The 26,088-nt window shown below is 38.6% G+C and overlaps 1 protein-coding gene across 1 annotated transcript in view; it reads left to right on the top strand.

The window, feature by feature from the left end:
• The window catches only part of LOC139716305 (WD40 repeat-containing protein SMU1), a 51,996-nt gene that overhangs the window by 17,505 nt on the left and 8,403 nt on the right, over nt 1-26,088 (top strand). Inside the window, exons 3-9 of the mRNA XM_071627867.1 lie at nt 9,415-9,567; nt 11,896-12,135; nt 14,599-14,739; nt 19,255-19,350; nt 19,684-19,811; nt 20,489-20,615; nt 25,872-26,039. Coding sequence (XP_071483968.1) covers nt 9,415-9,567; nt 11,896-12,135; nt 14,599-14,739; nt 19,255-19,350; nt 19,684-19,811; nt 20,489-20,615; nt 25,872-26,039 — 1,053 coding nt within the window. The remainder of the gene's footprint in view (nt 1-9,414; nt 9,568-11,895; nt 12,136-14,598; nt 14,740-19,254; nt 19,351-19,683; nt 19,812-20,488; nt 20,616-25,871; nt 26,040-26,088) is intronic.

Raw genomic sequence — 26,088 nt, 5'->3', positions numbered from 1 at the left:
TGCACTGGCTGCCCATTCACCAAAGAATTGATTTCAAGATATTGATGCTGGTTTATAAAGCTCTGAATGGTCAGGCCCCTAGTTATATCAGTGAATTATTGAACTTTTAATCTCAGACTCATGGCCATAATCTCCGCAGTACAAATGATAGATTGATATTGCAGATACCCCAAATCAAAACAAAAGTTACCTTAGGTGACTGATCATTTTCTTGTACAGCCCCTAGGTTGTGGAATAGATTACCATTAGACATTCGGAAATATCAGACTTTAGACAGTTTTAAATCAAAAGTGAAAACTTTTTTGTTTTAGCATGGGCCTATTTCTTTATGTACTTCCCATGCAGCATTGTGCAAAATAGGAATTTAAGAGCTCTTGAAGCGCAGTAGAATATATAGACATAGTTTCTGTGCTTAATAAATGATTTATTATTATTAAGTATGTGTTTGTATGTGTATGTGTATGTGTTTCAATATCATTTTCAGGGTCATTTGACAACAGTTGCAGAACATTATTACAGTAAATAGTATGGAAGATGGTCATCATCGTAGAATCTGAAAGAAAATAAAGCAATCATTTGTCACACGAAGCGAGGTAAACACAAGGTATGCGTACGACGTTTCGGCCGCGAATTCTGCTGGCCTTCGTCTGGCAAAGTAGACCGAGCGCTGCAGTGCATGCCTATTTATATGGCTGGTGGAATTGGGAAGAGGTCAGGTGCATAGCACAAGACAAACACTGGTACGCGCGGCGCGTTAAAGAAGCTATTCAGATCCGCTTTCACCCTAACAACATAAACAAGGACAGCAGATGAATGGTTAACCTATCATCCGCCACCATGCTCTCCCCCTCCGCAGCCGACAGGGACGGCATGGCAGCCCGCTCAGCCCCCGTACAGGCTGAGTTCAGTGCTTACGCATCACCGCATCGTACGCTGTTGTTTACTCCGCCTTGTTTCCTAGCTAAGATGTCCACAATTGGTAATTCCCGCCACACTTAACACGTGACAAAAGGGCACCGGCGGCGGGAAGCATCTTGTTTGGCTGACCGTTATCGCATCGTCCGATAATAGCGCACTTTACGCTCCAGCGAAGCGGAACAATGGCGTGCCCTTGAGCACAATGCTCCCTTCCACCAGCCATATAAATAGGCATGCACTGCAGCGCTCGGTCTACTTTGCCAGACGAAGGCCAGCAGAATTCGCGGCCGAAACGTTGTACGCATACCTTGTGTTTACCTTGCTTCGTGTGACAAACGATTACTTTATTTTCATTATTACAGTACCTTATATACATAACAAAGACAAACTGCCTGTGCGTGCGTTTGGATGTGAATTACTGACAAGACATCCATCACTCAACTATCGAAAGTTTACCTCAGCACTGTTTGACTATCGATGTTTAGCAGGTTGAATTGTAATATGCTGAAAAAAATCCAGTGAGCTTTTAACACAGCATTGTGAGCTCAATATTTCTTTAGAAAAATAAGTAAGTAAAAGTCTAAAATAAAAGGTAGCATACAAGATGAAATGCCACTAAATATATAAAATATATTGAATCAAATAAGTTCTGTTCCTTAATTTTCCCATGCCTTAGAAGTTGCCCTTGACACGAACACAATTTAAAAAAATTCTAAATGTTTTAAGGATCATCTTGACCTTAAAATATAATAAGTTGGTCAAACTCTACCAGCTTACAAAATTTAACAGCAATATGGAAGCAACTCCAACCTCTGATACATAAAGGGAAATTTCGTGTGTATACTTAATGAAATTATTTCAAAATAAATGACATTGGAGTGAAGCTCAACTGCAAAAAAAGAAAAAAAGAAAAAAAAAAAAGAAAAAGCCAAAAAAGGAAAAACAGCATCCTGCTGGATTAAAACTTGGGGCCTCTCGTACAGTATCATAGGCATTCCGCACTCTCAAACCGATTGAACCAAATGGCTCTACCAATCCCAAGCTGTGAAATTTACGCTAACATAGTACAGAAGAATACAAAAATTCTTCGTTGTGATTCCATTCACAAATTTACTTCGATATTGAAATTTTTACAGTGATAAGGGTGTCTGATCAAAATTTTAATACCTAATTATGAAGATTTGTTGTCTCAGCTATATCCTAATTTTCAGAGGAAATAGAGCAGAATCAACTGAGATACAGTTTCCAGAACGTTGTCAAGTCATTGCATGGTTGGGGGAAAAAAATCACCTGCCATAGACATAACATGAAACTTGGTTGATTTTGATTCTTTGCATTTAATCACAATTTTCAATATGATGACATCATCAAATTGCAAAACAATGACATTGACTTGAAAGACAATTGTCCAAGTACATCATATCTGAATTGGGGATAATATTAAGCAAAAATTACCAAGATACGTGCAAATGAATGTCAGAAGCAGTACGTCGAAAAATTAAATTCCACTTTTTTTATTTCAGATAGCGATATGATAACGTCAGAATTAAATCGAAGTATTGATACTTGAAAAGTTATTTTCAACTCATATCCTTTTGGAATATACATTGTATGTAATAAAAAGAGGGAGTCCCCACTCATTCTTAGGAGCTATGGGGAAATGTTTTTTTCACGATATTTGCACATAGACGTGCACGCAGAATTTTAACTTTTACACAAACGCATTGCTTTGTTATAGGTGAAAATCAATCGAAAATCAATGGATATTGTCACTGGATGTATCAGGAATCAAAATCAATTGGAAAAAGTGCATTTTCATGTTGCCTACTCGCTGTGCGCGCGAAAATGCATGGATGGACGCGCACACATGGAATTTTTTCAAACACTTAGAATTGTCTGAAACGTATAGAAAACCAGTCGGGAAGTCGTTTTGAGCATTTTGAAATTTTGACACACATGTACGCGCGCGTCATGACCTGTGTGATAACCATAGTGCAAGACGTGACTTGAACTTTATGTTTACCGAAAATGACAAGAAAATGACATTCACATGGAGTTATGAAGATATGATCGATCATCTGACATTATCTGTAAATCGCAAAATGGCACCCAGATGACGTCATAGGGATATGTTATCATCTTGAAAAGTTTCATGTCATTAGATATTGATATGAGATATATTGACTGAAAATTTCATGTTAACTGGTCATGTCATTGTTGAGATATTTTATTCACAAAATTCATCAGAAAGAAAAGGAAGATTCCGTACAAACACAATAAGTGATACGCTGTTAGTGTATCACCTAAAAAGTAAGAAAATTATGCTGTATGACATTGATAAAAGATATGAAATGTAAGCACAGACATACAATTTGTGTATCTGTAATGCAGGTACCATTGAAGACACTAAGAGTAGAGACCTCAAATTTTTACTTCTTGTAGACCTAAGTGTACATTTTACCTTAGAAGGAATACAAGTAAGTAGCCTGGTATATGAAAAAAAAAAAAGCAAAAGTCACATGATCCTTAAAGGGTTGTTTTTATGAGGCACATGAATGATTTGCAAAGGACACAACTGTGGAAAAAAAAATGCAAAGTCCAACATTCAGAAAAGTCTTAGATTTCATTCTGAATGTGGAACTGAAAACTATTCTTGCACATGTTGATGAAAGTTATTCATCCAGTCGATGTAGATTTGAGACGAATTATGAATCGAAGAACTGGAATTTAACTTACGTTTTTGGCAACGTTTCGCTGATTAATCACAATCAGCTTCATCTGGCATCCTTCCAGAAGAAGGCTGGTCGTTATATACATGAAGCTGTCCGTGAGATTCCAAGTCGTCTGTCACGCACGGGTAGTGCACCCTTGCGTGACGTTCCTACACAGCTTCATGTATATAACGACCAGCCTTCTGGAAGGATGCCAGATGAAGCTGATTGTGATTAATCAGCGAAACGTTGCCAAAAACGTAAGTTAAATTCCAGTTCTTCGATTCATAATTCGTCTCAAATCTATTCTTGCACAGCTTGTGTATAATCAGGCCTGGCATAATTCTCATGAGATGATGTGCAAATGTCGTGTGTACCATAGCTGAACTACGGCCAGTCACATGTATTACATAAAGAACATGCAACTTAAATTCACATTTTCCAGTTATCACAAGCAAAATGTTTTCAAAGATAGTTGATAGCTGTCTTGAGTTAGAGTCAATACTTTGTATGTTCTCTTCTCTTGCTCCTTTTTCTCCCTTTCATTTCCCTCTGTTGTTTATTAGTTTATGCATGCACTTGTGTGTGTGTGTGTGTGTGTGTGTGCTGACTTCTTTTCTGAAGACCTAGCCCCACTAGCAGATCTGCATTTCAGTATGTTCCTCAAAGCCCCAAAATAATGTGGATTGAGTGAAAGCAGTGATATTTGTAGAATACAATCAAACCTTCCTTATTAGCCACCTGTCTATAGCGGCCACTGAAAAATCCCCCCGAGAGAAAAGCCCTGTTAAAGACCCTGTGTATAGTGGCCACCTGTCTAATGCGGCCAGTGGCCACAAATTTTGTTTCCCGTGGTAGATTTTAACCTATCTATAGTGGCCAAAGACCCGATGGAGCCGTAGCTGAGCAGATAATTCAGCGTGTTTTACTGCTTTGTAGCTGTGCCAGTTACAGTATTCCTAGGCAACGTTCAGTGATCGCCACCGCTTCAGTCATCACTCATTCAGTCATAACAACGCACTAATGTTAAGCTTTCTTCAGAATTATACACATGCTACTGTGCAACAATTTCATAATCAGCGACATTGTTCAATGCATGAAACACACGTGTTCATACGTACACACATACATGTGCAATGTACACATATGTACATGTAGGCTATGCACACAAAGTTGGATAACCTGTTTGTAGCAGCCACCTGTCTATAACAGCCACTTATCTCGTCTCCCTTGGGTAGCCGCTATAGACAGGTTTGACTGTACATTAGACCTGTAAAGTTTGGGGAAAATCGGGCAATTGATTCAAAAGTCAGGGGTGTATCCAGGATTTTTTCTGGGGGGGTCGTAATCAAAATTTTTGGACCTTTTTTGCGAGGGAGCGGAGCGACCGAGCGGGGGGAGGGTGTGGGAGGGGGGTGTCCCCCCTCACACGGTAGGGAGTTTTTGAATTTTATATCTTAAAATGGAAATTTGGTGCATACAAAAGTTACTTTTTCGGCATGGCAGTGCTGCTTAGAAATAAGGTATGGCATTAAAATTAAGTTACGAAATTTACGAGGTTTTTGACAATTTGCTGGAACACCACTTGGTCACTTTTTTTTTCCTGTTGTATATGGGGTAAAAAGCCCTCCAAAAACAAAAATGTCTTTTACAAAAAGTGGACCTTTTGAAAATTTGGGGGGGTCGTACGACCCTCCCGACCCCCCCTTGCATACACCCATGAAAGTTATGAATTTTTAGCTCACCTGAGCCAACTTGTCAAGTGAGCTATTGTTATCATTCATCATGCGTTGTGTGTCATGTGCAATGCATCATCCACCGTCCGTCGTACGCAAGCTTTGTACATTTTCATGTTCTCGATGAAAACCCCATGATTGATTTTTATCAAACCTGGCAGGTAGCATTCCTCGGTGGATAGGATATGATCTCAGTTTGTTCAAATGGGCATCATGTGCCCCTGCCAAACCCCCAAATTAAGGAATCTTTAAAAACCTTCATCTCTGAACCAATGAATTTAATGAATTGATTAATTTGAATTTATTATCTAGTATATATATAATGCCATAATCTTTGTACATGTTTACAAATATGCAGTCAAATGAAAAAGAGCAAGGATAATAAGGAACCAGAAAATAGCATGAATGCTAGACGAGTCTGGCCCCTAGAAGTTCAGGCAGTTGCACAGTATTTTTATGCCTCCGCCACGAAGTGGTGCCGGAGGCATTATGTTTTCGGGTTGTCCGTCCGTCCGTCCGTCCGTCCGTACGTGTGTACGTACGTCCGTACGTATGTCCGTCCGCTTTCGTTTACGCGATAACTTGAGTAATATTTACTGGAATTTTACCAAACTTGGTCCAAGTATGAAGTATGATGGGGCAATGATTTGATTAGATTTTGGATGAAATCGGCTAAAGGTCAAAGGTCAAGGTCAAATCATGAAATTGCATCCATTTACGTGATAACTCAAGACTGGATGGAGCAAATTTCACCAAACTTTGTTGGAGGATGATGTATGATAGGACAATTACTTGATTAGTTTTTCAGTGAAATCGGACAGAGGTCAAAGGTCAAAGATCAAGATCAAATCCTACAATTTATCTGTTTACGTGATAACTCAAAACTGGATGAAGCAGCTTTCACCAAACTTGGTCCAAGGATGATGTATGATGGGACAATTAGTTAAGTAGATTTTAATAGTGACATTGGTAAGAGGTCAAAGGTCAAAAGGTCAAGGTCAAATGCTAAAAATGTTGCTATTTCCCCCATATCTATGCAATGCCCGCAGTTATTTTCTTGAAACTTAGTGTAGACATGTACTACTGCATAAAGATTCTCCAGAGAGAGTTTCATGTCATAAGGTCAAAGGTCAAAAGGTCAAAGGTGAGGTGAAAATGTTGCAATATCACTTTTCTCGCAAATGGTTCAATGTATCTTCATGGAACTTGGTACATATGCATGTACTGACTGGCAGGGATTATCTAGGGAATTTAGGGGTCATGGGTCAATAGTCAGGGGGTCAAAGGTCAAGGTCAACTCCTCAAAATGTTACTATTTCCCTCATACACTAGTTTATGCAATGATCGCATTATTAGTTTTAAAATGCAATATATGTACATGTATTACTTAATTGAGATTCTCTTGGAAATTTCCAGCCAGAAGGTCAAAGGTCAAAGGTTAAGGGTCAAAGGTCAGGTTTAAATGAAAAAAAAGACATATTTTGTACTGTAATTACACTCTTTCTTCATACCTTTGAAATCATACTCAATGCATAAACTTATAATAAGGTCGGTCAGAAGTCAAGTAAAATTTTTCAATTCCCCAAATATGTGTACCTGCACTCTTTAATAGACAATTAGAGCAAACCCAGATCATGGAAAGTGAACATTCAAGATATTTCTGACAAACCTGTCATTTCGATATTTTGCCAGTTATGTGAAACTGTCATCACACATTGTGAAGACATTGTACTATACACCTATTGGGAGAATCATGCATTATGGCGGAGGCATCAGTCGCCATAGCGACATTTCTAGTTTTTTTTTTTTTTTTTTTTGACTGTGCAGTAATGTGTTACCACGGTTACTGCTACATAGTTATCAATAAGATATTCTAGTGCTAAGAAAAATGATTAAAAGAACAATTTATTACATGGGGAATAATACTGTTATTTGCATTGTTAGTTTGTCATAAACAATGCCTACTTGTAACAAAAATGAAGTATTTACATTTATAGGATAAACATATGTTCGAGCCTGTCACATCTTTCCGGGCAAGCTACGCAGGCTTGTTGCGTGTAGGGATTTTCCACCACGCAGGATAATTTTCTGTGGGTGGACAAGGATTTGTGCGAGTTTCGTGTGGATCTTACCTGCTGGACGCATGCTATTTACATTCTACTTACGTTCTAATAATGGGAGACACACGGGCACTGCGAATGCCGCTATGGACCGCCTACTAGCATTTTGCGTAAACGTCTGTGGGCCATTCCCGTGACTCACCTGGAACAGGTTTTGAGCACGCTCATGGGCCTGTCACAGCTTTCCGGGCAAGTCTTGCTTGTGACTTGCAGTGGACAATTTTTGCTACCTGGAGGTCCCTGCAGATGGCCCGCACCTGACAGTTCCTAGCACTTAGTTGCCTGCCGCTGCGCGGAGGTGCGCACGCAAGTCCGATTTATGGGCAGCCAAGTTCCAGGTGAGTCGCGGGGATTGCCAGCAGAAGTCTGCGCAGAACACCAGTAGGAGTCCGGGAGCTGCCACAAGTCATGGCAGTTAACCCGCTTAAAGTACGTAGGTTGCCAATGGATCAGTGCCTATTCGCTGGACACGCATTTTAAATGTGCGAGCTTTCTACGAGCATAAAATGGGTGTTTCACTGGCAAGGAACGGTGTTGATACTGCCAATATCCCTGTAGCTCGTCAGTTCTGCGGACGTCGAGCGAGCTATACAAGCAAATTATGTGCATGCTATTTTGTTGAAACTCCTTACATAAAGAAATTATCCAATAGAGATTCTCTGAAAAAGTTTTTAGCCAAAAGCTAAGCTCCCTAAATACTTGCTCTCTTTAAAGGGTGTGTACAGTTCTGGTCGAGGTGAGGATTTAGCTTTTAACGTTTTGCGAGATATTCAGAAACCACTCTGAGATGTCAAAGAGCATGCGGTTCTAAGGGGTAGCAAAAGTTTATTCGATGAAAATCGGTTTTGAAATGGCTAAGATATCCAAAAACAAGGTGAAACAAAGAAATCCTAATAAATTTGTGGCATGTCGCCTTTTATTATTAGCACTTTTTTGGATATCTCAGCCATTTGAAAACCAATTTTCATCAAATAAACGTTGAATCCTTAAAATTACATGCTCTTTCATATTTCATAAGAGGCTATTCATTATCTCTCTTAGGAATGTTCAAAACATGAATCCCCACCTCAACCAGTACTGTACAGTCCCTTTAAACAATATAGCCATTCATCCTATTAAATCTAGTTCAAGGAAAGTGAAGACTGAACAAATTTGTGACAAACAAGTCATTTTGATCTGTTGCCAATAGTGTGAATCTGTAGTCACACATTGTCAAGATGTACTGAGTACTATAGACTTGCCTTTGATCGTACATATTGTAGCTTTCATGACATGTTACTGGGCTCTAGCAGATTAATGCATATAGCATATGTGTGTATTTGTGACAGTGTACGCATGTTGTCAAGGTTCGATTTAACTTTCATTGAGCTAGCTCACCACGTGTGCATAGTGAAGCTTCAAGAAGCATAAAATGGTGTAAGTTTAGTGGTTTTACTGGATGGAGGTCACAAAACTGACTAGTCTGAATATTGCTTTGTAAATACCATGTGCATATATAAACCACAACTAATAGGGAATCTTGGAAATGTCTTGGTGTGTGGTGTCTTTTTTTTATTTGGAATATCCTGTTTAAAGTGTCTCATTTATCCTAGGTCTGCACCCAATTATCCACTGAAAATAGTGTGCACTAGAAATGTCTCTCCGAGGGGTTTATCTTTGTACTGATGTTCCTGATTATACAGTGAATACTGTCATATTATGAAACTGAAGATCCTTAGAGGTGTTTTCAAAATAGTATGTATGGTTTGAAATGGGTATTAAGCTTTAGATCTCAATAGAAATATGTACCTGTGAAAATTTCAGAGGTATATATTTGCAGTGTGTAATGCTGATAATGTGTATGTTTCATTTGCAATAACTTGAATAGTATCTTACAATATTGTTTGCAGGGTAAGGATATTAATTGCATCTTGATTTTGTTGTCTGCAGATTGTATTGGAATTGATTGAACTGCGTGAGCTAGGGGCTGCTAGATCCTTGCTTCGACAGACAGACCCCATGATTATGCTGAAACAGAACCAACCTGACAGATATGTCCACCTTGAGAATCTGCTGGCTAGATCTTACTTTGATCCAAGAGAGGTAAGCTTGTTGTGTTCTAGCATGTTACACATATTTTACAGTCAGTTGCTTTGATGATGCTGAGGCTACCCGTATTTCACATGCTCTCACTATTGTATTGATACTGCACTTGCATAATTTTCATTCCACACAATTTACCCTCTTTTTAGGTGTAATGTCTATCCATGGATCTGAAAGCAATGTCAGCGCAAATAGTAAGAAAAGGCTCAACATCAGTGGTAGCCAGATGGAGCAGGGCCACCAGAAATAGATGTCTGGACAACACTAAGAAATTATATTTTTTGGTGCGAAAAATAATTTCAGTTAACAGACAAATATGCTAATGACAGAACAATAATTTTCCTGAATCTGTGAGAAGATATTCTACCAACTTCCAAAATTACTGCTTGCAACATCCCTGTAAATGTGTATAAAATCTACTCCTCCATCCTTTTTTTTTTTCCAGCAAATATTAATTGCAGTGGACAGACAAATGTGGCTATGAAAGAACAAATGTCATTTTCCTGTGAAGAAGATATTCTACCAACTTCCAAAATCACTGCTTGCAACACGTCCCTGCTCTATGGAATTAATTTTAATATCAGTGCTGCAGCTGAACAACGAGCTTACAGCCTGATGTCATCAATGTGGTCCCACAATCTTTACTATCAGGTCGGGTTCTGGTATTTAGTAAGGGGTGTCAAAACACTGTCTCAGTCTTTTTAGTGAAGCTTTCATGATCTAAAATATCATTATTTGTATTCCTACAGGCGTATGCTTTCCAAACAGGTACAATTTACCTAATTTCTGTATATTAAGCCATTTTTAGCTCACCTGAGCCGAAGGCTCAAGTGAGCTATTGCGATCGTTCTTCGTCCGGCGTCCGTCGTCCGTCGTCTGTCGTGCGTAAACTTTTTACATTTTCATCTTCTTCTTGAAAACCCTAAGACCGATTTTCACCAAACTTGGCAGGTAGCATCCCTAGGGGGTTAGGATCTCAATTATTAAAATAGGCACCCTGCTCCACCCAGGGGCCCCCATGGGGGCTCAAACCCCCCAAAATTAAGGAATCTTTCAAAATCTTCTTCTCTAGAACCAGAAGTGATAGAGCTAAGTTAATACTATGAGTCAGTACATTAATGACTGTAGTTCCAAGTTTGTTCATGGCTGATCCAGGGATGCCCTCCTGGGAGGGGGGGGGGGGGGGGGGGGGGTGGGGAGGTCCAAATAAGGCCTAAATTGTACATTTTCATCTTCTTCTTGAAAACCTCATGATGGATTTTCACCAAACTTGGTAGGTAGCATCCCTAGGGGGTTGGGATCTCAATTTGTTAAAATGGGCACCATGGCCTACCCAGGGGACCCCCAGGGGGCCCAAACCCCCCAAAATTAAGGAATCTTTAAAAATCTTCTTTTCTAGCACCAGAAGTGGTAGAGCTAAGTTAATACTATGAGTTTTGCATTGATGACTGTAGTTTCGAGTTTGTTCATGGCGGACTCATGGGTGCCCCCCTTGGGACGTAGGGAAGGGGGATGGGGAGGGGTCCTAATGGGGCCTAAATTGTACATTTTCATCTTCTTGAGAACCCCATGACCGATTTTCACCAAACTTGGCAGGTAGCATCCTTAGGGGGATAGGATCTTAATTTGTTCAAATGGGCACCTTGTCCCACCTGGAGGGCCCCCAAGGGGCCCAAACCTCCCAAAATTAAGGAATCTTTAAAAATCTTCACTAGAATCAGAAGTGATAGAACTAAGTTAATACTATGAGTTAGTACATAGTACATGAGTTAGTGGGACTGTTGTTTCAAGTTTGTTCATAGCAGATCCAGGGGTGCCCCCCTTTGGGGCAGGGGGAGGGGTTGGGAGTTCCAAATTGGGGCCTAAATTGTACCTTTTCATCTTCTTCTTGAAAACTTGACGGATTTTCACCAAACTTGGCAGGTAGCATCCCTAGGGGGTTGGGGTCTCAATTTCTTAAAATGAGCACCATGCCCCACCCAGGGGTCCCCATCCCCCCCCCTCAAATTCAGGAATCTTTAAAATCTGGACTTCTCTAGAACAAGAAGTGATAGAGCTAAAATTGATACTATGAGGTTGGGGGGGGGGGTCCAAATTTGTGCCTTAATTGTATATTTTCATATTCTACTTGAGAATGCCTCGTCAAATTTTAGTAGAGCTGTGTGTAATTTAGAGTTACACTGTAGTGACTGCGTGAAAGGTGAACTTGCGATACTCGAGTGAGTGCGAGACCCCCAGGTCTCTTGTTCTCATTACAATGTCTTCAGTGTCTGTTATCATAAAAATCCTGTAACCGCCTTGCATATGCCATGCATATAATTTTTCTAGGCATATCCCGATGGGAGCAGCAAAGAGCGGCGCAGGGCTGCTATCGCCCAGGCCCTGTCAGGGGAGGTCAGTGTAGTACCCCCATCCCGTCTCCTGGCCCTGCTGGGACAAGCCCTGAAATGGCAGCAGCACCAGGGCTTGTTGCCTCCAGGTGTGACCATTGATCTGTTCAGGGGTAAGGCAGCTGTCAGGGATGAGGAGGAAGAGAAATACCCAACACAGCTCAGCAAGTCTATCAAGGTGAGAGATGAATGCATGAATGTATGTTTGTATGTTGGTATGCTCTCTCTCTCTCTCTCTCTCTCTCTCTCTCTCTCTCTATATATATATATATATATATATACAGTCAAACCTGTCTTAGCGGCCACCTCTATATAGCGGCCACCTGCTTATAGCGGCCACTGAAAAATCCCCCGGACGAGATTCCTGTATTATGGACCCTTTATATAGCGGCCATCTGCCTAATGCGGCCAGCGGTCACTCATTTTGTATCCCGTGGTGAATATCTACCTGCGTATAGCGGCCACAAAAATTTAACTGAACCGTTCAGTTTTTGAGAAAGCCATGAATACGATGTCTTTTATGTTCATTGTGTGAATTCTACTGAGTCCTAGCTCAGTCACAATCATACAGACACGATTGACAAAATTAATGAAGCTCTTTGCCACGAAAAGCCGTCTTACCACTAACTTGACTAGATTTGATCTAGGCTTCAGTAATGCCGCCCTCAATAGATGCTACAAGGGCAAAGACAACTCCTAATAACATCTTAGAATTTTACTAAAATGCTGAGTAATTAGCGTTTAAGTTCCTTTGAATAAGGACAATACGGTACTTGTCTGGGTATTGTTTGTTGTATACGAAAGCTTCACTCATTATCAATCTCCATCGAACTCAGCACTCGTGAACCCCATTCATGCAAACCGGTATGAAACAGAGCAGTTCCTCAGGCCTGAAATGTTGTTTTTAGAATGAAAAGAACAGAAGCAGGCAAAGAAAAAGAAATAATAAAATGAAGTGAATTGTACAACAAAAATCCGAGCTGGTAGCCACACGCATGCAAACCTTTTTGCTGGTTGTTTTTTTTTAAAGAATAACATGCGGTATTAATTTTTCTGCTATTATAAAGTGCAAGTGTTGAAATTCAAAATGGCCACCAACCTGTCTATAGCGGCCACTTTTCTTGTTTCCCTTGGATGGCCGATATAGACAGGTTTGACTGTACACACACACACACACACACATGCTGAATATAAATATATTTGTATATATATTGCAATAGATAGTTTTGCCAAATTCGGTAGTAAAATAGATTGAGATTGCCCATGCAAAGGGAATATGCACGTCCAAATTACATGCTTTTTGCAAATCCTCTGAGGATCTCCAGGTTGAGTACTCAAGTGATATCAAATGTACCTTGTCAGGCACAAAAAAAAAAGAAGGTAATAATAATGATAATGAAAATAACGTGAAATGCTTTGTAAACCAGTTTGTTGTGTTTAGATATGTGATGTAGAAGTAGTACACAATGATGATTGTAAAGGCTCATGCAAACCGTATACTTGTGTTAAAAGTGCATCATGCCAAATACACGTGAGTGGGTATATTTTGCAAGTGTGTGAGTCAATTGAATTTTTGATGTAAAGAACAAGTGACAGAATTGTAGAAATACAATGCAGATGTTATTCTTTTCAAGAGAAAAGTTGCAGCTATCGATTTTCCCATCTTGGATAATGATAGAGAGTGCATTTGTATTACAAGATGTACTGTACAGTGGATATTTCCACGCTCTGCCGATATGGATGAATTTTGCATGTTAATTCTGTGCAATCAAAACATCCCATAATGGTATACATTGTACATATATACATAACAAGCAAAAATATTTGCATGATTTTTATTTTCCCGCTAGTTTCTGGTTGTACATTTGCATGAAAATTTCTACTTTTGCAGTAATATTTTGTGGGTTGTTAATTTGGCAAGTATTGGTAAACTCAAGAAAGTAAAACACATTGAAAAATATCCCACATATTAAATAGTATGTTTATTCAGAAAAAAAGTAGTGTACATGAACAAAATTTATTAGATAGCATTCCTGTGGGGCTACCTTCCATGAAAAAAGTAATGATACAAACTACAAAAGTTTCCTGACAACAATGTTTATTTGTTGCCTGTACATTAGCTCAAACAGATTACATTAAAGGGCCATGTTGCCCATACCTATATGGAGCTGGTTGGGCAGAACGACATTCAACAGCATGCCCAGCACTGCCTACCAAAACAACGTCATAATTCTGAGGTCAACCTACATTGTACTAAGCACCAAACTGATTTTAGTTCAGGTTATCGCTGAGTGCTAGTTTTGACATAGCAACAACACCAGCACTAGCACCAAACCTGAAATAACCCACAACTGCAATAAAAGTTGAGCTTGTTTCTCTCTCCAAGGCACAAGTATCAAACAGGAAGGGTGGCTTCTTGTGTGCCTTAAGATATAAAAGACTGATGAGAGTTCAACTTGATTGTGTACCAGTGGTAGGCATTATATATGCATAATAGTCATGATTACGCTTTATGGGGATTTGAGATAGGCTAGTGATTCCTGTCTCTGTTGATTTTTGTGCATGCTAAGTACTAGAAAAAATTCAATAAGCATTGTGAACCCAGTAATCGATCTCAATCTGAATCCACGACTTTGAACAGTTCGGTCAGAAGTCTCACGTGGAGTGTGCTGCCTTCTCTCCTGATGGTCAGTTCCTGGTGACTGGCAGTGTGGATGGCTTCATTGAAGTCTGGAACTTCCAGACGGGAAAGATCAGGAAGGATCTTAAGTACCAAGCTGAGGTAGGCGAATCAAATGATAACAAGTGTATTCAGTGTAATATCTCACTGTTCTTTTTTTTTCTCTCTCTTTTTCTCAGGCGTGGGCACCCCTTTGAGGTTCTTGCGATTTTGCATTGAGGTGTACCATAACAATAAGTCAACAACGCTGTGACAGTGCCCAGCACGCGCTCCGACAGTGCCCAGCACGCACTCCATTTGATCATACACAAATATACACAGCACTATATCTATCTTGTAGGTTATCCTAGTAACTGCTACATATTGGGAAAAGAAATAATTATGAACTTTAAGCTCTAAAAGTGCATATTTGTTGTGAAGTGGAAATGTTTTAGTCGTGATAAAAAGGGGAAAATTAGATCTGATTGCCCATGCCTGCTGCACAGTAAATTTGCATTACTGGACGTGCCCAAGTAAACTGCGAAAGTGTGACTCTGCATGTTGCGCTGCAGCAAGGGAGATATCGTACCGAAGTGCGCTAAAAATCATTTTGGGCTATTTGGGTTTGTAAAAATTTTTGACATGCCGTGTTGAATGACAATGTTGAAAGACAATACTTTAAAGAATATTTCATTGAAATATTTAAATCAGGTATACATGTACATTAAAGGGGTATATTTCCTGCCTCAAGTAGCAAAATACATCATATTAAGAGTTTCAGAGCAAATTGTGACCTCTTTGATAAATAGTTATTCAAATATGTAGTTTTGAAGATATTGATCTGTAATTGCTCCTACATATTCATCAGAGTTCATTTTACTGTATGATACTGTAAAAAATGCATAGATAATCTTTGTGAATATTACCAGTATATGGTAAATATCCTGGATAATAGGCTAATTTTTTGTTTTTATTACATCCAAGTGAAAAATTTAGATTTCCATGGATTTCCAACTCAGTTTTATTACCACTGCATTTCTTGATTTTTCAGCTTTAAGCTGATACCAGATTTGGGTGCCACCTTTTGTTACTTTTTGTGTTAGAGCTGATTTTCCGTGACACAATACATCTATTTTGGACCACTCAGAGCCGCTAAAGAATTCGCTGTCATCATGAGGGCGCGCATGATTTTTTTTTTCCTAACATGTTAAATACCCATAAACATGATTAATACTGAATTAGAAATTAACAAGATTCAATATGGCTAGTTTTGGCTCCTGAAAGACCCCTCTTCCAATGGTGAAAATGTATTCTACATAGCCAAGGAGTTATCTCTCACCCTGTACCTCCTTAGTATAACTACAAGCTATAATTCCCTCTTCAATACATACATGTATTGTATGAATACATAAGAACCTCGATCTTACTCTTCACATATTCAGCTGAAACGTAATACCCCCCATTTTACTGAGATTTATTCTCATCGGTCACTCTCGGAAGCAAACTTTGTGTTGCATCTGGCCACCCGCAGAAGTGGATCAGATCGCAGTCTGATGAGTCCGACTTGTGCTGGTTGACTGTAAGCTCAGTGTCAGACATTGCTTGCGTGATCCTCATCAGACAATCTTGCCTCATTGGATCATGCCTGACATGTCTGACACTGAAATGATAACTTGGTGACCAACACAAGTCGGATTTATCAGACTGTCATCTGATACACTTCAGTGGGTTGCAGGAAGCAAAAAAAAAAAAAAAAAAGTTGCTTCTGATGAGTGACTGATGAGAAAAATTCTCTGTGGAACAGGAGTATAATTTCAAATGGTAGTGATTCCAAAACATTTGTCATTAATAAATCTTTTTATATATCCTTTTCATGAGACCTTTCATACAATGGGGACTCTTTTCTAGTTGCTGAATCATTGACCTTTCTTATTCCTTATTACAGTCTTCCTAATCTGTTTTTCATTCCAGTAGTATGGGTTTTTCCATTCATTTTCAAACTTTTTTCATTCAATTTCACAAATTTTCACTTCAATTTCGTCGCAGGATGTCGGGAATAGGCCAATCTTACTTTCGAATTCGTCTTTCGTCGTTCATTTTCAAATAAAGTCCATTCAATTTAGTCATTTGGCATACATTTTCGTCATTTACAGTTCAAATTCGTCAGTCTCACTCGCAGCACTCAAAACAGCAGGATCGATTTCATCTTTTGTCAATCATTTTCGTTAAATTTTCATTCATATTCGTCTCATATCTCTATCCGGTGTGATTTTCCAGTCATTCATGGATTTTTTTTTTCTGTAACCGTTCCCATTTTACATTCAGGAGTTAACATACATACAAGTGCCTCCCCCCCCCCCCCCCCCCCACACACACACACAGACCACAGATACAGACACACACACAAGCAATCCGAGTACACATTGATACAAACAGACGTACTGTCTCGCAAACGAAAACACTGACAAACGATTTCTAGGCAAACATGATTTAAAGACAAAATTTAAGTGTAGAATTGTCGCCTGTTTAATATCAAAGAATGGATAACATAATTATATTTGCTGCTTTCCAGGGTACAAAATTTAAAGTTTGCTTCATGCATTATGATGCGAAAACCTGAACATTGCGAGTTAAAGTTAAAAATGTGACACTGACATACTGTCCTGGGATATGACTTTCGACTGACGTTTATCCTTCAATCAATTTTGGTTGGCAGTCATGTTTTTCGTGTGTATTGTCTAAGAAAATGGTGAGGGAATAATGTGTAATGATACAATTTAAGAGAGAAAGTAAAAGTATGTCGGCTTAAAGTTGGTTCACCATCAAAATAAAGAATCGACAGCATCTGACTAATTTGAATGAAAAATTCATGAAATTGTGTGAACAAAGACGAATTTGATCTTCACATTCTGCGATCCGTCAGCGGAAGGGACGAATTTGAATGACAATCGACGATTCTGAATGCTATGTCTTCGAAAATGTTTGACAAATAACGAATTACAATGACAATTGACGAAATTGAAGTTAGGATTTGCTTTCCACGTGCTTCTCGGGTCAAAATTGCATAATAAATCTTTGAAATTGAATGACAAAAGTGCGAAAATTGGATGGGAAAACCTATGTTAAAAAGGTCTTTAGAGTGTTGCGCTCGTAATTGATATTGTAGTATAATGTTATGAAGTGGATCAATAAGAATGATATAGAAGATTGGTTTTGTATCACGCATTATACATGTACTGCTAAGAATAGAGTGAAGATATTTGCCCATTAGTAATGCGTACATCTTAAAATTATTATTCTCGGCAATTTACATGGACAATGATATTGTTTTGCTGGATGGGTGTAATATAATAAATTCTATTCCCTTGACGAAACACCGAATGTTCATTGAACGTCTTTTATTCATTGGCAGTACATTTTCCAGTGTCATTGAATGTGAGAAACGTGAATCAAGTTTTTTCACATCAACCTTTAAAAAATGCATTTACAGACTATGAATTGTGCATTGCTTAATTTGTCATTTAGAGACAGATTTGTTGGTAGCCAATAAAAGATAAGCATCACAGTGACGTCATATGAGTTTGAAATTATGTTCAATCAATTCTGCGCCCAAATTACCCCCAAATGACATGGCAAAAAGAAACCATTTAATGTAATTATGGCGCACTTTGAGCTCAATCTGGCCCACTGTGCGCAGGTACCTGTGATCACCTCATTCATTTGCATGTAGCGTACAGCCAGCATACAGGCCCGACCGCTAGCAACTGATTGTGCCCATTTATATGCAGTCCGTTGAATTCATTCGCTGCCCATCAGGGCACATGCGAAACCATGAAAACATCGATCAGTAAATATGTTCATTGAAATGAATGATCATCGGTAGTAGTCACAGAGATGTGAAACCTGATTTTTGTGGAATTCTGATTTTTGTCATTCAAAATGCATTTCCCATTTTCCGGCTTTTTATCTTTCTGATATATTTGTGCTCTTCTTGACCGATGCCATTAATCCAGCATCCGATCATCTCATCTATCATGCCAAGCATATATATACATACGTACACTATGCATACTGTTCCATATACATTGTAATGCATTCAATGCATATGCTAGAAAGTGCTCCCTACTCTGTGCTCCCAGTACTGCAAAAGTGGAAATTTTCGCGGGTTTTGAAATTTTCACGCATTTCGCGCAACCAGAAACTAGCGCGAAAATAAAAGCATGCGAATATTTTTGCTTGTCATATGTTCCAGTAGTTGATGTCTTGATTCTGCGGAATTAAAAACACACAAAATTCTTCTCACCAGACCGAGCACCAATAATTAGTCACACGAAAATATCCACTTTTACAGTACTACTTTTGGTTCCTGGTGCATCCGTGTACTACTCCACTTTCTTATGTAACACAAGCCAGTAATCGTAAGTGCCTATGAGAAATGTGTGTTATAGCAGAATAGACTCATCCTCGTGGGTTAAACCAGGTTCAAAGCTAGATCCAGTTGGCAAACAAGCAACAAACAAAACATAAAAGAACTGAATTAATGCTGTCCATCAATTCTCTCTCCTGGTCTGCAGATGTTCTGAATGCGTAATACAGGGTATGTGCATACACACTTGTCTTTGTTTTTCACTACTACAGGAGAGCTTCATGCTTATGGATGATGCAGTGCTGTGTATGTGTTTCAGCAGAGATAGCGAGATGCTAGCTACTGGTGGACAGGATGGCAAAATCAAGGTAACAAAAACCTGATTATGATAATGATGGGCATGCGACTGGATTAAAAAAAATAATTGACTTCTATTGTTTATTTGTTTGATTTATTGTTCTTTGCTTCCACACTAATTATTTCTATGATATGATTTTTCTTTCCCCAGTGATCAGGTGATGCTAGATAATTATTCAATCTGCCAGGAACCAATGTTTTAGAAAGTGCTGGTATTATAATGGCTTTCGTTCAAGAAAATATCTGCAGTCCACAGTAATGAAGAGCTGCAGACTACAGATGATAAGATGATATATCCATGTATTTCAGGACATAACTTTGTTTTCCTTCTGTTGTGTGGACAGGTGTGGAGGGTGCAAACAGGCCAGTGTCTGAGGAGATTTGAGAATGCCCACAGCAAGGGTGTCACATCTGTAAAGTTCTCCAAGGATGGAACTCAGATTCTTAGTGCTTCCTTTGACCAGACGTTAAGGTAAAGATACAGTTTGCTTATGAACGATATACTGAAAAGACTTAAAAATACATGGAAGCTGACTAAAAAAAAATAATTCTGAAACTCTTTTGACATGCGAAGAACTTAAATATTAATCAGTGGTACCTCTGTCAAAGCACAATGCATGCAATATTTGCCTTTTTATGTAAAATGCCTTCTCATCTAGTGGCATACATCACTCCAGCAAATGTAAAAGTACAAGAACAGAAAAATGTGTGGATAAAACTAAATGTCATCCTTTGTGAAGGTTTTATGAAAACTTTATTGTAAACATTGTTTTGGTCAACTTCAGGATTCAATACTGCAAAGAAAGATATTTTTGTGGCATTACATTTTTTGCAAATTGGAGCTGATGGTCTTTTTCACAGCACAAAATTTTTGCAAATTGCCACTGGCTTTCAATGCATATAGTGTAGAAGAACTTTCATGTGTATTTTGATTGTGCAAATCTTGACTCATGTAATTCACAAAGTTATTGAATGCACATGAACTCTTCTTCTTTTACAGTATACTCAAGTCAAACACAATCACCATTTGATAATTACATAATCTCATATATGAAGGAGCCATGTTTACGATATCAATTCCATGAAAGAGACACATGTGTATCATTGAAATGATCATGAAGAGTTTGTCTTTTGTCTATTCCCATCCAGGATACATGGGTTAAAGTCTGGAAAGACTCTCAAAGAGTTCAGAGGTCACACATCATTTGTTAATGAAGCTGTGTTTGCACCAGATGGTCACATGGTGATCAGTGCATCATCAGATGGAACGATCAAGGTGCAAGCATGTCCTCTTGAGCTAGATTAAATTTCACCCTCAGTCTTTGTTATCCCAGTCATGGCTCACTTCAGATATTCTCTGTCATTTTATTACACACATTTAACCCATATCAGCTAATCTACGTGATATCCCGTAGTTTGCGCAAACGCTGCGAATGGCTCGGATGATGATGTCATTTATATACCCTATTATAGCCTGTGAACTCTGACCTGATATCCCACAGTCCTTTGCATCACTTCCTGTTACTGATATTTTCATTTGGATTTGGATTCGCTTTGAAGGTTTACAGCAGGCTGCTGACGGAATAGGTCTACATCTATGTGAGATCAAACACTGCTGTACGCATACATATAGGCCCACTTTACTGTTGTCCCATCCATAGTGTCTATGAGTTTATAGACCAGAGTAGCCCGCATAGCGCAAATCTTTGAGTTATTATTCAATATTTCTTCATACAGTCAACCTCGCCTCGCACAAGTCGAAAACTTGGCCAAGTCGAAGCTCCAGAAAAGTCCTGATTTTCTCTTTACTTATTTCTTTAAAATAATCTTGCACAAGTCGAAGTTTTACAAGTCGAATTTCGCCTATGTCGAAGATAATTTCGAGTCCAGATTTGTGTAAATACATGTAATTTTTATCGCACAAGTCAAAGTTTTTTTTTCCCTTACGTCATTCAAACATGAAGTGAAGCATTCTTTCATTCTTCGATAAATAAACGAAGGAAAAAAACACTACTTTTGTAATAAAATACACCCAAGGGTCGAATACAAGTTAACCCTAATATCCATTGTATCCTTGATGTCCAGCTGAGAAGAACATAAATCACATGTACCAGGGTAGAGGCGATCCATGTGCGGGCAGCGCAGCAAGGTTTGGGGAGAAAAAGGAAGAAGAAAAGGTCCTCACAATCCGGTACAAGCCACCAATCTCTGTTTGCGAGCGTCTTTGGGACAACAAAAACCGCTTCCGACGATAAAAACAGTGTGCGAGTTTGACTGCAGTTGTTTACGAATTTGATTGCAACCGTTGAAGAATTGTGAAATTCCCTAGTAGGTGCCTATTCGTCACGCTCGCAAACATCTGCAACTCAGTGAGACTTTGCGGAGCACGCGAACAATTTTTGCGAAGGACACGAATGGCAAAATCAAACATTCGGAAATTTTTTATCCGAATGTGTTCCGAAAATGAAGCAAAAAACAAAACAAAACAAAAACACGCATTCTTGCGCAGTTTATGCCAAGTTCCCATGATGTAGGCCTATGTGTAAATGTCACGTGTATACTTTTGCTAAAATACAGCCAGTTACGTAAACGAAAATGCTGCAACCACGCAAATTTTTCATTAATCATCGGAGAATTTTTTCAAGGAGATTGATAACTGTCTTGAATTTATTTTCTCTTTCCTGTATTGTACCTTTCTTTCCCTTTCATTTCTCCGTTGCGTATGTGTGAGCAGACCGTGAGTGCTACCCCACAATTCACAAGCATCTCCCCCCCCCCAGGTTCCCCCACACATTATCTTAAGTTTCAAACATAATTTCCGCGTGCATTGGGAGTTATCTAAAGTGCATTTTAGGACTTTTTCTATTAAAAAAAATAATGCGTTTTCAAACAGGCCTACAGTGTATATACAGGGCTCAACATTACCGGTGGCCTGGGGCCACCAAAATTTCAGAAATGAAGATTTTGGTGGCCCGCGAAAAAAGTCGGATGTTTGCCATTACTTTTGGAAATGAACAGCGGTAACAATCGGCTCCGTAAGCTGCTAAAATAAATGTCTGATGTTTGCTTTTAATTTTGGAAATGAATAACGGTAATATTCGACTCCGTATGATACTAAAACGAATGTCGGATCTTTGCTCATACTTTTGGAAATGAATAACGGTAAGATTAAGCTCCGTACGGTGCTGAAATTAATGTCAGATATTCGATTTTGCGTTTGGAAATGAATAAGGATAACAATCGGCTCCGGAAGATGCTGAAATGAATGTCGAATGTTTGCTTTGACGTTCGGAAATGAATAATAATAATATTCAAGTCCGTACAATGATAGAATTAATGCCGGATGTTTGCTTTTACGTTCGAAAGTAAATAACAATAACATTCAGCTCAGGAGGATGCTAAAGTAAATGTCGAATGGTCACTTTGACGTTCGGAGATGAATAACAATAATATTCAACTCCGTATTTGTACTATGATTTAATAAATGTCGGATGCTTGTTTTTAATTTCGAAAGTAAATATAGCAATAACTTTCGGCTCCAGAAGGCGCTGAAATAAATGTCAGATGATTGCTTTTACGTTCGGAAATGAATAGCAGTAATATTCTGCTCCATACGATGCTATAATAACTGTCGGATATTTGCTTTCAAATTTTGAAATGAATAACAGTAACATTTAGCTGCGTTCGTTGGTAAAATTAACATTTGATATTTGCTTTGACGTTCGGAAATGAATAACAATAGTATTCAACTCCGTACGATGATAAGATAAATGCCGGATGTTTGCTTTTACGTTCGAAAATAAATAGCAATAACATTCAGCTCCGGAAGATGCTAAAATAAATGTCGAATGGTCACCTATACGTCCGGAGATGAATAACAATAATATTTAACACCGTATTTGTACCATGATTAAATAGAATAGATGTCGGATGCTTGTTTTTACTTTCGAAAGTAAATAGCAATTACATTCGGCTCCGGAAGATGCTGAAATAAATGTCAGATGATTGCTTTAACATTCGGAAGTGAATAACAGTTATATTCTGCTCCATACGATGCTAAAATAACTGTCAGAAGTTTGCTTTTAAATTTCGAAATGATGCGTTCGATGGTGCAGCGGAAATTAACGTTTGATGTTTGCTTTGACGTTCGGAAATGAATAACAATAGTATTCAACTCCGTACGATGATAAAATAAATGCCGGGTGTTTGCTTTTACGTTCGAAAATAAATAGCAATAACATTCAGCTACGGAAGATGCTAAAATGAATGTCGAATGATCCCTTTGACGTACATGAAACACATTTCGATTATTACAGTCCAATAACTAAGTTTCTCGATTTTGTAAAACTCAAAACAAAACAAAAAACACTAAATACTATGCGTATTGCTACCGTCTACTGTATTTCAACTGCCAATAAAGACATAAAAAGACACTGCATTATAAAAATTTAATGGAGAACATCGCGAAACATGCGCGAGACATTCTCCGAAGAAGCTTCGGGGTCTGTTCGAGGTTTCACGAAGATTTTGCGAACATCGCGCACGTCTGGCGAAGGTCAAGCGCTATGTCGAGACAGTAAAGACATTTTCAAAAACAAATCACGACCAGATCATGACGCATTGTGCGGAAAAGTTCATTGAAAAAAAAAAATTACATATATCTAATTCAAATTCTTACCGAAGTAAAAACATCCCCAAACAAATAACGGCGCCCGAACTCCCGCGTTCGGTTTCGCAATCTTTTGCAGAAATTACGTGCAACACATTTCAATTATCACAGTCCAATAATTGAGCTCCAGGATTCTTTTTTAAAATGTAAACAAAACAAAAATACTAATTACAACATAATACTACCGTCTACTGTAATTTCACGGCCACTAAAGACATAATAAGACACTGCATTATGAAAATTCGTCTGGAAATACTAGTCGAAGAAAAATTCGACTTCCGCGGAAGTCGAATTTCGCGTAAGTCGAAGTGTTTTCGCCGGTCCCAATAGATTCGACTTAGGCGAGGTTGACTGTATTTGTAGGCATTATACCCTATGAGTTATATACCATCGGAAAGCTTACATTATGAAGATTTCAAAATTGATGTTGTTTTTTTCTGTACAAGGGCTATGAATATTTTTCATTATTGATTTCTTTTGAATAAGCGATGTGATTATTCATAAATATGTAAATGATACAAAATTACTAAAATCATATGACGTCACATAATTCATGACATGAAGCTGATTTACATCTGAAAGTGTATATGAAAGGCCATTACTTCCTCTTTCAATTGAGATAATAGTTTTCCATAGTTTTCTTTTCATAAGTGTCGGTGACATTACCTTGATTTTGAGACGGCACAGTTTAGTGAATGTGTGTGAAATAGCCTCTGGCAGCAACAGCCTTTAGAAAGCATTACACGATCAGTGGGTATGGGTTAATTCTGATTCTAAATTATTGCCCATCTATCCTAACAGACATGTCAGGCAAATAAAAAAATAAGAAGGTTGAATTCAAATGAAAAGGGTTCTGATAAACACAGGTGCAGCTGTCAACATCAGTTTGTTAAATTTCTTTCAACTTTGACTTTTCTGAGAGTTAATCTGAGAATTAATCCTTAACATCATCTTTCAACACATAGCAGTTAATTGCTGGCTGGATATGTGTACTCAGTGCTGCTGTCAAGAGCTACAGGAAATCACGTTATAAAGAGATTGGTGGTTCCGGCTGATTTTTATGCCTCCGCCCGAAGGGTGCTGGAGGCATTATGTTTTCGGGTTGTCCATCACTTTTTCATTGTTGTTAGCTGTGATGGTGTTGTCAACAAATTGGTGCATTTCTGTAACTTTCTATGGCTTTCAGCTATGACCACAAAACTCACACCACAGGTACTTAACCTAAAGATGCCTGTCAAGTTTAAGTATTGAAGTTTGACAAGTTTAAAGGTCAAATGGTCGATAAACTGTAACTGATAAGCACTGCACACAAAGTATTGTGGTCTACTCTCATTAGATTTCCACAGCTTTGAGCTACAACCACAAACTTCACACTTCAAGTACATCACCTAAAGATGCCAGTCAAATACAAATATTGGTGAATTCTGACAAGGTCAAAGGGTCAATGAACTTTACCTGATAAGCTCTATACTCATAGTATTTTGATAAAGTCTCAATAACTTTCCACACTTCTTAGCTGTGGCTACCAAATTCACACCATAGGTACATCACCTAAAGATGCAGGTCACGTTCGAATATTGGTGAATTCTGAAAGGGTCAAAGTTGAAAATGTCAATGAACTTTCCTGATAACCAATGTATATTGTGTGCTCGTAATAAATGTCCATTGCTTTGAGCTATAACCACAAAACTCACACCACAGGCAAAACATCACCTAAAGATGCTGGTCAAGGTTGAATATTGGTTAGGTTGAACAAGATCAAAGGTCAATGAACTTACATGAAAAAAGACATCACAAACTGCGATATGTAGGCGAGATATCACTTGGCAATTACCTTAGTTTTTTTCTTTTCTTCCATGACAGGTTTGGAATATCAAGACAACGGAATGTATGAATACCTTCAAGTCCTTGGGAGGGTCATCTGCTTCCGACATCACTGTCAACTGTGTCTTGCCAAACCCAAAGAATTCAGAGCAGTTTGTCGTCTGTAACCGTAGCAACACTGTGGTTATTATGAACATGCAAGGGCAGGTAACAAAAGCCAACCTGTAATGAGAATGTTTGTCAATGAATTCTGCAT

The sequence above is a fragment of the Diadema antillarum genome, unplaced genomic scaffold (genome assembly GCF_040938485.1).
Source record: "Diadema antillarum isolate AM-2024a unplaced genomic scaffold, OU_Dant_1.0 scf00000063, whole genome shotgun sequence".
Lineage (NCBI taxonomy): Eukaryota > Metazoa > Echinodermata > Echinoidea > Diadematoida > Diadematidae > Diadema > Diadema antillarum.
The sequence above is the reverse complement of the archived record's forward strand: the minus strand, read 5'-3'. Positions and strand labels throughout refer to the sequence as shown.